This window comes from Cucurbita moschata, unplaced genomic scaffold (genome assembly GCF_002738365.1).
Source record: "Cucurbita moschata cultivar Rifu unplaced genomic scaffold, Cmos_1.0 Cmo_Scf00011, whole genome shotgun sequence".
NCBI lineage: Eukaryota > Viridiplantae > Streptophyta > Magnoliopsida > Cucurbitales > Cucurbitaceae > Cucurbita > Cucurbita moschata.
The window spans coordinates 2,374,655-2,387,931 of NW_019268527.1; the positions used below are offsets into that span (position 1 = coordinate 2,374,655).

The 13,277-nt window shown below is 32.6% G+C and overlaps 2 protein-coding genes across 2 annotated transcripts; both read left to right on the forward strand.

Moving 5' to 3' along the window:
* The first annotated feature begins 949 nt into the window (after nt 1–949).
* Nucleotides 950–4,633, forward strand: LOC111449475 (pyruvate kinase, cytosolic isozyme). The gene is made up of 4 exons (XM_023089384.1): nt 950–1,133; nt 1,403–1,712; nt 2,500–2,961; nt 3,436–4,633. Exons 2-4 carry the CDS (start codon nt 1,455–1,457, stop codon nt 4,246–4,248), a joined length of 1,533 nt encoding a protein of 510 aa, XP_022945152.1. The 5' UTR covers nt 950–1,133; nt 1,403–1,454; the 3' UTR covers nt 4,249–4,633.
* A 4,157-nt stretch (nt 4,634–8,790) lies between these two features.
* On the forward strand, nt 8,791–13,099 carry LOC111450037 (alpha-galactosidase 1-like). Its single transcript, XM_023090178.1, has 15 exons — nt 8,791–9,089; nt 9,593–9,651; nt 9,737–9,793; nt 9,879–9,913; nt 9,989–10,092; nt 10,398–10,473; nt 10,573–10,631; nt 10,742–10,807; nt 10,908–10,991; nt 11,079–11,143; nt 11,232–11,314; nt 11,402–11,492; nt 12,493–12,542; nt 12,642–12,782; nt 12,860–13,099. Exons 1-15 carry the CDS (start codon nt 8,914–8,916, stop codon nt 12,950–12,952), a joined length of 1,239 nt encoding a protein of 412 aa, XP_022945946.1. The 5' UTR covers nt 8,791–8,913; the 3' UTR covers nt 12,953–13,099.
* The last annotated feature ends 178 nt before the right edge of the window (nt 13,100–13,277 follow it).

Genomic DNA, 13,277 nt, shown 5'->3' on the forward strand with positions numbered 1-13,277 from the left:
AAAGCACGAAAGAAAAAGAATATATGTTAAACGTAATAATATCGGAGGTTTGAATTAGTATCCGTGCACGTTTTTTAGCTAAAAAATAGAGAATTATCATCGCGTCTGCAAAATTAGTTAATAAAAAAAAAACTATACGAGAAAAACACATAATTTAAATATTTTACTAGATTTATTATTTTTTACCGTAGTAAAAATGTTATTAGGTTGAAAATTACAGGGGGTAAAAAAGTAAATGGTTAATTAAAACTTTTTATTGGAAAATGAAAAAGGGAATAGAGAAACGGGTGGAATATTTAGGGTAATATTCCCTCAATAATCCTTTTTCTTGTCCCACAAGTTACGGCGCGTGAAAGAAGATTCTAGAAGCGCGCGTGGGGGTTCCCAAATCCATGCAGCCCATAGTAAGAGGCTAGATGGCCGTTAGTCCAGAAAGTCCCGCGCCACGCGCTCCCCTCACGCACACAGCTTTCTACTTTCCCTCCCACATTTTTCATGCGAACCACCAATTAAAAAAAATAATAATTTATTTATTTATTTATTTATTTCCTCCAAAAATAAAATAAATAATTTATTTATTAAATTATTATTTTCCTCCTCCTAATTTCGCAATACTTTCAATAAAAATAAAAATTAAAAAGAAAAATATACACAATTTATTAATATTATTTATTTTATTTTAAGTCGTATAAATAAAATTTAAGTTTAATAATATTTTTACATTTATTTTTTTAATTTTATTACAATATTTATTTGAGAAATTTCGTGTATTTTAATTGTTGAGCTACGTAATATTTATTATTTAAAATATTTTTTTCTATTTTTTTAAATAATATATATATAATTAATTAATTAAGAAAAATATTTTTAATTATTAATTTAATTACGAAAGTTTCCATATTAAAATTCCATTGTTTAGGTCAAAGAATTTGATATTTGGACAAATATTCTTCGGCTATATGAATAAATAGTTTTACAGAGCGGTATTGGTAAAGAAGCACAAGCGGTGGTAGCCGAAGCTTTGTGGTACTTTCTCCCAGCGCACAGAGCTCCAACAGTTCGAATCGATTGAGATTTGAGGAATAAGAAGAACAAGATTCACCGAAGAATCATACGAGTTTGTAGTTCGAGAGGTGAATGAAGCTTTCTATCGATCGGTTTTTTGTTTTTTGTTTTTGTTTCTGTTCGTCTTTTGAATGTTGATTCTAATGTTTTGATGTTTCCCTGTTTTTCTCCTCTTCCGAAATTTCTGTTCTTCGTGTTGTTCGTTAATCTCTTTTGTTCGTGTTCTTCGGATCTCATTCTATTACCTATTCTGGATTGATTTTTATTTTATTTTATTTTTGTTGTGTTTCTCTCTCTTTTTTCTTTTGGTTTGTTTGATTTCTGATTTGCTTAACAGAACCCTAGGGGAAGAGGAAGTAGATCAGTGTGAAAGAGAAAAATAGTTGCAGATGGCCAATATTGATATTGAGGGGATTCTTAAGGAACTTCCAAATGATGGGCGTGTACCCAAAACTAAGATTGTTTGTACTCTGGGACCTGCTTCCCGATCGGTGGCTATGATTGAGAAGCTTCTTAAGGCTGGCATGAATGTTGCTCGTTTCAATTTCTCTCATGGTACTCATGAGTATCATCAAGAGACCTTGGACAACCTCAGGACCGCCATGCAGAATACTCAAATCCTTTGTGCTGTCATGCTTGATACCAAGGTCTGTCACTTTCTCCTGTTATGATCTTATCTTTAAACTGATTAGCCATGCAATGTTGTCAGGATCTGGTTACTTTATATTCGTGAATATTATTCGTTGGTTCTGGCTTGGGTGATCTGAAATGGATGGAAGAACTAAGCAGGATCTGATTAATTAACTTGGATTATTGATTTTGGCATATGAAATATTCATGTTTTGTTGCATCTTAATCCAGTTGCTAGGTTAAAGGGCATTGCAAATGACACCTCGTTGAAATCAACGAATCCAATGGCACCATCTAAATTTAGGAGAACCCACATCTAAATACCATGATGAAACTTGGAGCCAATCTTGTATTTCATTTCCTTATTCTGTCGCCTCTATTCCAAAGAAGCAAAATGTGGGTTCTATTTGAAATTTCGAAAATCTTCTAAGCCAATAAATGCTGTTAACAAAAAGTATTCAATCTAGAACTTTACATGAGGAATAGTTAGGCTTGTTACTTGATTTGAATCTGGTATATTTTGATTGATTATTATGAACATGTACAAAGCCTTTAGTTATCTTACAACGTTTCCATAATCCTTTGCATGTCTAATGTGAAGATGCTGTCTATTTAGGTCAATTTTCCTGTTGATATGCCGTGTTTTTGCTACCTTTCATGCACAATTCTTACTACTGGGCTTCTTAAATCTCTATGCTAGTCCATGCATGTTTTCTACTTCTTATACTAATAGAATAATATAAATATACTTAGCACTTCCAAACTGATTTTTTATGATTCATCTCCTCTTATTCACCATGGTAGGGACCGGAGATTCGGACTGGTTTCTTGAAGGATGGGAAACCAGTTCAACTGAAGGAAGGTGAGGAAGTCACCATAACTACGGATTATAGCATCAAGGGGGATGAGAAAATGATCTCAATGAGTTATCAGAAGCTTGCTGTGGACTTGAAACCAGGAAATAATATATTGTGCTCAGATGGCACCATCACCCTCACAGTCTTGTCTTGTGATCCAGAAGCTGGGAAGGTGGTATGTCGTTGTGAAAACACTGCAATGTTGGGAGAGAGAAAGAATGTGAATCTTCCTGGTGTGGTTGTGGATCTTCCCACCCTGACAAAAAAGGATGAAGAGGATATTCTTGGTTGGGGTGTTCCCAACAGTATTGATATGATTGCTCTCTCATTTGTTCGCAAGGGTTCTGATCTAGTGAATGTCCGGAGGGTTCTCGGCCCCCATGCCAAGCATATAAAACTGATGTCAAAGGTATGTATTGTGCTTCCAGATCAGGGTTTTATTGCATGCGTTGCTTGACTGCAAATTGGTAATTACTTCAAGTTTGGATATACATTTTCATCAGGGAAATTAGCATTTCATGCCTAAAAGCAAGCATAATAGGAAAGCCTAACTTTGTTTAATCGCTTAAAAATCGTCTCTATTAATGAATGTCTATTCATTCGAAGCTGTTTCGCGAGCCTTGCTTTGTTGATTTCTTCCTTTTGAAATCCTTGTTGTCATTGCTTCCATATGTACATGGCATGTTCGAAGTTTTGAATTCTTAGTTGCGTTGTTTGCAGGCTAGTTGGGTGGGTCCGGAGTTGTTACTCGACTTCCAATAGTTTAGTATTTTTTAGGACATACTTTTTATTTGATCTGTTTCTTTAAAAATAATGTTCATTTCCAATATCATTATATCTGTTGGATCAAATGGTAATTTCTCTTATAATGTGAATACCCAAGGTTGAGAACCAGGAGGGAGTTATCAATTTTGATGAAATTTTGCGCGAGACTGATGCATTCATGGTTGCTCGAGGTGATCTTGGAATGGAAATTCCAGTCGAGAAGATCTTCTTGGCACAAAAAATGATGATTTACAAGTGTAATCTTGCTGGCAAACCTGTGGTTACAGCCACTCAGATGCTTGAATCAATGATCAAATCTCCACGGCCAACCCGTGCAGAAGCCACAGATGTCGCTAATGCTGTTCTTGATGGCACAGATTGTGTTATGCTTAGTGGTGAGAGTGCAGCTGGGGCTTATCCTGAAATTGCTGTGAAAACCATGGCTCGTATTTGCATCGAAGCCGAGTCATCCTTGGACTATGGTGTCATTTTCAAGGAGATGATAAGGTCCACTCCTCTTCCAATGAGCCCATTGGAGAGTCTTGCATCCTCAGCTGTTCGAACTGCCAACAAGGCAAAAGCAAAACTCATCGTCGTGTTGACTCGTGGTGGAACCACAGCCAAGTTGGTTGCTAAGTACAGACCAGCTGTCCCAATCCTCTCAGTCGTCGTTCCAGTTTTAACTACCGATTCTTTCGATTGGGCCTGCAGTGACGAATCCCCAGCCAGACACAGCCTGATCCACAGAGGTTTGATTCCTATACTGGCCGAAGGATCTGCAAAGGCCACTGATGCAGAATCCACTGAAGTGATACTAGAGGCTGCACTGAAATCAGCCATAGGTAAGGGACTCTGCAAACCCGGCGACGCCATTGTCGCACTTCACCGTATCGGAGCTGCCTCCGTCATCAAGATATGCATTGTGAAATGAATCATCGGGCTCCGTCTTCAAGAAGTTCCCCAGGTGTCTTCCTTTACCTTTATTTATCCTTGCATTCAGATCTCAACCTATCATTTTGCTAATTATTATAAGCATAGTTATTAAGTATTTCTCCTAAAGAGGGCTGAACCGGTACTTTGTTTTTCCTGTTGTGTAAGGGGGTGGGTTATACACACACACCCCTTGATTTTCTTGGACTGCTGTCTGTGTAATTTTGAAGAGCGAAGAGTTTATGCTATTAAAATCCAATCTTCTCATGTTAGGACGAATAAAGGATTGAATGCACTTTCATAGCTCTTTTGTTCTTGAAATTCCCAAAATTTTGTGTGTTTAGAACTATAAATCATTTGTACTTTTTGACTATGGTTTATATCCATTTTAGTTTTGATTTCCCCATTTCTGTTATTTTCAAGCTTTATATCTTTAGTTCCTTTGTGATTTTAGTATTTGGGTCTATTTGCGCCCGTCTCGACCAATCTCACGAGACCGAAATACTATTGAGGATTGTTGAGAGTTAGTCCCGCCAGTCTCACATTGGCTGATTTAGGAAATGATCATGGGTAAGAATACATCTTCAGGAGAAGTCCAAACCAAAGCTATGAGAGTTTATGTTCAAAGTGGACAATATCATATTATTGTGGGGAGTCGTGTTCATCTAACAATTACGTCCATACCCCGACCTTTTCTTTGCTGGTATGACTTTATTATTTTTTGACGACCCTTTTTTCGGAGGATACCCGGATGAGTATACTCTTAATCTCAGTATAGTTTTTTCAAAAACTGTTTTGAATTCTTCTACTGTTATTATTATTATTAGGCTAGATTAATAAAAATATTTCTAAATTTTGTAAATATATATATATATATAAAAGTAAACATACCCATAACAGTGTAACAATATATTTGTTTAAAAATTACTCATAATAACATTAAATCTCTTTTATTTTTATAATAAAAAAGTTTAATTTTTTTTTATTAATAGTATGGACTGAAGTTGCATATCAACATCTTACAAATTATCTATAAACGTTTTTATTTTGTCTAACAATTTAAGGGGTTGGAAGGATATTAATGACACGAACATTTAAAAGATATTTTTGAAACCGACAGGTAAAGTTGAAGAATATTATTGAAAATTTAAAAGATAAAAGATATTTTTCTCTTTTTTAAAGGTTTTTTTTTTAAGTTAAAAATTATTATTGAAATTTTAAGTATTTTTTAAACACATTTTAATTAAAAAAAATATTTTTTAAAGTGGGTGTTTTTTAGAGTTAAAAAAAATTAAAATTATTATTATTATTAAAATTAAAAGAGAATTTTTATTAATTTATCGTGACTTAAGTTAATTATGAAAAAGAAAAAGAAAAGGAAAAAGGGTGGCGTTGAATTATGAGTGCCGAAAAGGAATAAAAATAAAATACTTTAAATTTATACACATCAAATCAAACCAAAATATCGCAAAGCTCCATAGCACTTTAGCCGATTCCTTTTACTTTTCATCATTGCTATTTTATTAAATCAATTTTATTTTCAAAATAATATCTATTTCATTTTTAAAAAAATAATAAAAACCATTTATTTCTCCATATATTTTCAAACCCATATATATATATATATATATATATATATATATATTGGGTTTGAAAAAAAATTATAAATATTAAAATAAATTATATATATTTTTTCTTTCAAATTTTGATTTTTTTAATTGGTTAAATTTGAACCTAAAAGAATTAACACATTTTTACTCATAAATTAAAAAAATAATAATAATTCAAATAATTACATGTTATATGTACTATGATTGATTTCATAACCTTTTTTGGTTGATACGGTGAGATTTGATCCATTCATTTTATTTTATATTATTATTTGCTTTTGAGTTAAAAATTATTTAATTATTTATTTATATTTTAATAAAAATATTCATTATTAATTAAGTAAAATACAACATAGAGTTGAAGACAAAAAGATTCCATCTCCTTAATTATAATAATTAATTCCATCAATCAATAAAAACAAAACATAAATTATAAAAATAAAATAAAAAAACCCCAACAAATTTGACCTAAAAAAATGTATTTAAAAAAAAAACTCAATAAATTAATAAAAAATATTCCTAAACTTTTATATAACATTTCAAAAATATTCTTAAACTTTCAAAATTTTAAGGGTACCTTTATCGTTAGTTTGAGATGGAAACTGTCAGTGCATTGTTTCAAAAATACCTTTGACATTTTCAAACATTTTATTAATACCCTTAATTTTTTTTTTTTTTTTAACGTTAAGAATAGTTTTACCCTATGCATATTATTACGTTTGAAAAGTAACCATGAAACGTAACGGTAAAAATACCCTTACCTTCAACATAGCTCAATTAGTTAAGACGAACATCAAAAGTATAAGGGTATTAATGTTACTTTTGAAATTTCATGAATATTTTTTAAACCTGACATTCACAGTTCCATTCATGTGCTACTAACAGTAAGGGTATTTTTGACCTTTTAAAAAAAAAAGTATTAACGACATTTCCAAAACTAACTATATTTTTCAAAAACGTAAGACTATTCTTGAATTTTCTTTTCGGAAAGTTGAAGGGTATTATTGGAATATTTAAAAATTCAAAATATATTTTTGAAATTTTAGAAAAAGTTTAAGGGTATTAAAGACATTTCTAAAGTTTAAACGTATTTTTGAAACGAAATATTCAAAACTAACGGTAAGAGTTTTTTTTTTTTGAACTTTTTTCAAAGCGTGAGAGTATTCATGAATTTTTTTCGAAAGTTGAAGGGTATTATTGGAATATTTTTAAAAATAGAGAAAATATTTTAATTAATTTATTTTCTTAGATTAGAAATCAGCCCCCACTATTCCACAAAACAAACACTCCCAAACAAAAAGAGAAGGAGAAAAACAAGTTTGTGGATATGATTTTGATTGCAACCAAACAGCCTTCAAACTTCCACTTTCTTCCTTTATTGCTTCACACCCCAAGAAACCAACTCAATTAAAAAAAAATAATCATAAAAAAAAAAAAAAAAGCTATATTTTCTCGGTAAAAAATATATATAGAGAGTAAATTTTTAGGGTAAAGAGGTAAAAAAAGATAAGGTTCGGTAGTTGTTTTATTACAGATGTCAAATATTTATTTTGAAAGTCAATTTGAATATAGCTCAGCTAGTTAAAATGTTATACTTTAAATTAAAAATTCGAATGTTAAAATAAATTTGATAGCTTAATTAATTTTTTAAATAAGTTTAAATTTTATAGATTACTTTGTGTCGGGTTTGTTAGAAGTACTTTTAAATTTTTAACGGTATTTTTTTCAATGGTAAATTAATAATTGTATCAATTTAACACGGAACCAATTTAGACATTTTGTTAATAATTTAATTATTTTCACTTGATTTTTCCATTTTAAGTATGAGATCTTATCATTAAAAAAATTACCATACAGAGAAAAATAAAAAAAAATAAAATGAGAAACTCATTATTATCTATTTTATTTCAGTATCTTTAATAATTTATTAATCCCTTCATTTATAGTCTAAAGAATCATACTTGGCGATGGATCGAGCCTAAGCCCCCTAGAAGGGAGCGCTAGAGAAGGGCAAGAGCCACTTTGCACTTAGACTTTGTTGTACCACGAGACACTATCAACTAGTCGAGTTGTTTGGGTTAGCCCTGGGGCCTGCGAGCGTGAACCTTCCGAGGGCGTGTGGAAATTATACCTTAATAATTTTCTACCTACATTGTTTAATTAAAAGAAAATTCAAAATATTAGCTCAATTAATTAAAATAAATATTAAAAACAAAACAGAGGTCAAATAAACCACACAAAATTCAAAGACATAATTTAAAATTTTTTAACTTAGGAATTAAATTAATCAACATAATAATTAAAAATAAGAATTTGATTAGTCACAAATTGACATGACCTGAGCCAATTATAAAATGACACGTGTCCCAATTTATTTGGAAGATATTAACAAATCCTAAATTATAAAGCCACGTGTTTTCATTAGGAATATTTTAACCAAATAATTAAAATTAAATTAGATAAGAAATTAAGGGTGTTTTTTAAAAAGTTATTTTTTAAATATTTTAAAAAATTTAAACGTATTTTTGAAATAATTTTAAAAGTTATATTTTTTAAACCAATTATTAATAATTTCCATTAAAAATTAATATATATATATTAGAGTGTAAGGATATTATTAAAAAAATTAAGATAAAAGAATATTTTTTTATTGAAGGCATGTGTATTAATTTAGCTTTATATATAATATATAAAAAAAATATATATATATATATATATATATATAAAATAAAAAAGAAATTGTAATTATTATTTTTATTTTTATTTTTTAATGATAAATTAAAGAGGGAAGAGTCGCATTCAAAGTGATAATGATTTGCAATGCCACTAAAGCAGAACGATCTGACTCTGCGATTCGATCCGGGAAGGGCAATTTCGGAATTTTGAAAACTAAACTCAGTCGGTCCATTCCATTGCATTACAGAAGTCACTATAAATACTGACACTCCCACTAAGTGGCTTATCCACGATCATTCGAATCAGAGCTTCAATTTCTACGCTGCGCATACTGACGAAGACGATATTCTCGGAGATTGAGACATCTTTGAAGTGTAGAAATGGAGCTCCGGAGTTACTGCGGAGGAGCGGCAATGGGGGTGTTTGTTTTTGTGTTTTCTTCTGTAATGGTGGTGAGTGTTTTGGCCACTTCCAGATTGGCTGAGATCTCCGCTGCTGGTGAGTTGCTGAGGCGGAATCTGCTTGCAAATGGCCTTGGAGTTACTCCTCCGATGGGGTGAGTGCTTTGATCTTTCGCAATCTGATCGGTTTTGTTTTTGTTTGTTTGTTGATGTATATTCTCTGTTTTTTATTCAGATGACGCTGGTTACTTGACTGAATTTGTATATTTTTTATGTTAATTTGTAGTTCTTTTCGAACTGATTAGATTTTCGACTTTTCGTCTCTCTGTTTCAAACTTTTGATTATTATCCCGTGGAAATGTTAGGTAAGGAGTGTTCTAGGAGATTTTCTTAATTTTGCTATTTTGTTATATTCGGAAGACTAGGAGAAAGGTTTGACGTATTTGGCACATACTTCTCTAATTATCTTATTCTTCTCTGTATTTGTCCTTTTCGTTCCGTTAGCAAGATGAGTTTGGTCTCTCTCTCTCTCTCTCTCTGTCTTTCTTTTTGGATTAATTAAGATCATTTGTAATATCCGATTGGAGGAAATGGAATAAAGAACATTGTTGATGAAACTGTTCTTATTTTAATTTGAAAATTCCTTGTTGTTGGACAGATGGAATAGCTGGAATCATTTTGCATGCAATATCAATGAAAACATGATTAAAGATACTGGTAAATTTCATCATCCAATATCTCTCTTACTTCAGCTTTCAAAACGCTAATTAATAATTAATAACAAAAAGCCCTGGTTCAACAGCTGATGCTTTGGTCTCCACTGGGCTTTCGAAGCTTGGATATGAATATGTCAATATCGGTATGGGCCGATCTCTTCTCTCTTTCTCTTATAGTTCTAGTTCAAGATTCTAAAGGTAAACTAAATGATATTTGGCTTTTCTTAGATGATTGCTGGGCTGAGATAGCTCGTGACGATAAGGTAATTTGAGATTGCATGAGAACTGTTTGATTTTATGTCTCTGAGAGTTCTGACTTCTTTTTAATATGATATAAGGGTAATCTGGTGCCGAAGAAATCGACGTTTCCATCTGGCATGAAGGCTCTTGCAGATTATGTTCACGCCAAGGGTCTCAAGCTTGGAATCTATTCAGATGCTGGGTAACGATAATTTTCAACTGCATAATCTATATTTTATTTTTCCATTTCAAGTCTTAACTCATCTTCTATGTTTATGTACATATTTAGCTTATTGAATTAATATATGGGACAATTCCAACTCTACTGTATCTTAGAGACATTAATGCACATGAAAGATGATTGAAAATTTCTAAATGTTATAGGGAAAAAGAGAACAATTTTAGTATAAATTTTAATTTTTAGCATTTTCAAATTTCTTTGCATATTCTCTTTATGTAAAGTCGATCTTCCATATTCACGCATTAAATTATCATGCATATGTACAGGTATTTTACTTGCAGTAAAACCATGCCCGGTTCTCTTGGTCATGAGGAACAAGACGCTAAAACCTTTGCTTCATGGGTATGAACAACAGGGAATACTCCCTACCAAGTTTTTCAAATCATAGCATACTATGTTCACTTCTTGAAGTTTGTTGATGAACATTACTTTATTTGGCAGGGGATTGACTATTTGAAGTATGATAATTGCAACAATGGTAACATTAAGCCAACCGTTAGGTAATGCAATTGTTACAATCATAAATCAATCAGTTCACTTCTTTTTTCGTTTGGCCATTTGTTGGAGTGTGAAGGGTGAAGCAGCCTGTTGAATATCTTTTCTTTTTCAGATATCCGGTCATGACTCGAGCGCTGATGAAGGCCGGGCGACCCATCTTCTTCTCTCTTTGTGAATGGTATAGCTAATCCTACTTATCCCCAACTCAATATGTTCATATGAAACTCTTTCTTTTCTATTCTCATTTATGACAATTCCTCTCTTGCTTTGATCTGCAGGGGAGACCTGCACCCTGCTTTGTGGGGTGATAAGTTAGGAAACAGCTGGAGAACTACCAACGACATTAACGATTCGTGGGAAAGGTATCGATTCAAAGAAGATTTTGCTTAGTTTCTTATATTTTAGCATCTGAAACTGAAAGATTAAAGCATTGGAGATTGCATTTGCAGTATGATTTCTAGAGCAGACCTTAATGAACCATATGCCGACTTCGCACGACCTGGTGGCTGGAACGGTAGTGTATTCGACATATCAGACCAAATCGTTTCTAGTAGAATATCTTTGGAATATTTTGATCAATCATTCTTTCGAACTGTTATCAGATCCTGATATGCTTGAGGTGGGAAATGGAGGGATGACTAAAGATGAGTACATTGTCCACTTTAGTCTTTGGGCCATTTCCAAGGTATTGGGTAGCAGAAACTTAAATGTTCTTGAAGATTGAAAAAGACCTTGTTGTTAATATAGTCCTTGTGGGGTGGTGGTGTTGCAGGCTCCCCTTCTTCTTGGTTGTGATTTGAGGAATCTAACAAAAGAAACAAAGGAGATCATTACAAACACGGAAGTCATTGCAGTTAACCAAGGTATAAAATATATCTCGTATGATTGAGGATATTTAGTCTTCCATTACGGTTTCTCGTAGGTATCATATTTGACTGTTTATAAAATATATCTCGTATGATTGAGGATATTTAGTCTTCCATTACGGTTTCTCGTAGGTATCATATTTGACTGTTTATAAAATATATCTTGTATGATTGAGGATATTTAGTCTTTCATTATGGTTTCTTTTAGTATCATATTTGACTGTTTATAAAATATATCTCGTATGATTGAGGATATTTAGTCTTCCATTACGGTTTCTCGTAGGTATCATATTTGACTGTTTATTATAGGCAAATATCGAATATCGTGTATCCATTTATTGCTCTCTCCATTTCCTTTGTAATTTATTTGCTTCTGTAAATGATTATAAATAGAGAACTTTCAGTGTGGTGGTTTTAACAAATATTCTCATGGTACCAGAACTCCTTTGGTTTAGCAACCCCGATCTTTTTTCTCCCTGGTTTCTAAATCCTCTTCTCATTTTCTTCCTTTCAACACCCTAATCCATATGATCACCATCAAACTTTCCTCATCCATTCAGATGCGGTGCTTTTAGCAAATATTCTCATGATATCAGAACTCTTTCGGTTTAGCAATCCCGATCTTTTTTTTCCACTGCTTCTGAGCCCTCTTCCCATCTTCTTCATTTCAACACCCTAATCCATATGATCACCATCAAACTTTCCTCGTCCATTTAGATGTGGTGGTTTTAGCAAATATTCTCCTGATATCAGAACTCTTTCGGTTTAGCAATCCTGATCTTTTTTTCTCCACGGTTTCTGAATCCTCTTCTCATCATCTTCCTCTCAACACTCTAATCCATATGATCACCATCAAACTTTCTTCATCCATTTAGGTGCGGTGGTTTTAGCAAATATTTTCAAAATACACATGAATGATCATTACACTTTCTCGGGTCATCCATGGTATTGCTCGCTTCTCAATCTCATCAACTTCGCTCGATAATTCCTGAAACAGATCCCCTCGGTGTCCAGGCCAAGAAGGTCAGAAGCGAAGGCGACCTAGAGGTAAAATTCCAACACACACTCTTACTATTACCATATCATCATCCATTTTGTTGCACAACAAAGAAGACCTAAACATCCATTTGTTAACTGTCATTCCAGGTCTGGGCAGGACCTCTCTCCGACTACCGAGTAGCACTCGTGTTGCTGAACCGTGGCCCATGGCGCAGTTCGATCACCGCCCAATGGGACGACATCGGAATCCCTCCAAACAGCAACGTTCGAGCAAGAGATCTTTGGGAGGTAAGTTTCTAGCACCCCCCAAACAACATCATTCATGTATCCACAAAAATCTCTTGAATGTGTCTGAAATTTTGCAGCACACTACCTTGAAGACTATCTTTGTAGCGAATTTGACAGCCACTGTGGATTCTCATGCCTGCAAACTCTACATTTTGAAGCCAATTTCTTGAGGTTAAAGACATGATTGGCTCGGCAGAAATAAGGTTTTAAACTGATTTATGGAACATTTTTATGAACATCTTTCTTCAATGCTTTGTTTTTTTTTTTAAAGCTGGGCTGTAAGTTTGAGGAAAAAGAAATAAAATGTTAGCTTTTAAGTCCAATTTTCATTAATATTTAACACGTTTAAATATAATATAAACTACGAACTAAATTCGAGAATATTATATTAACCAAATCTTGAAAATAAAATAAAATTTACCAAATATACTATTAACGAAATCGTGAACATAATCTAAAAAATCATTGCTATATAAAATATATTCCAATAATCTA

What these genes read in the sequence shown, in the direction of transcription:
- LOC111449475 (XM_023089384.1), top strand. Translation starts at nt 1,455, where the DNA reads ATGGCCAATATTGATATTGAGGGGATTCTTAAGGAACTTCCAAATGAT. An exon ending in CTGTCATGCTTGATACCAAG is followed by an intron (nt 1,713 to 2,499) that starts GTCTGTCACTTT and finishes TCACCATGGTAG; the next exon opens with GGACCGGAGATTCGGACTGG. An exon ending in ATATAAAACTGATGTCAAAG is followed by an intron (nt 2,962 to 3,435) that starts GTATGTATTGTG and finishes TGAATACCCAAG; the next exon opens with GTTGAGAACCAGGAGGGAGT.
- LOC111450037 (XM_023090178.1), top strand. Translation starts at nt 8,914, where the DNA reads ATGGAGCTCCGGAGTTACTGCGGAGGAGCGGCAATGGGGGTGTTTGTT. An exon ending in AACATTAAGCCAACCGTTAG is followed by an intron (nt 10,632 to 10,741) that starts GTAATGCAATTG and finishes TTTCTTTTTCAG; the next exon opens with ATATCCGGTCATGACTCGAG. An exon ending in GAAGCGAAGGCGACCTAGAG is followed by an intron (nt 12,543 to 12,641) that starts GTAAAATTCCAA and finishes CTGTCATTCCAG; the next exon opens with GTCTGGGCAGGACCTCTCTC.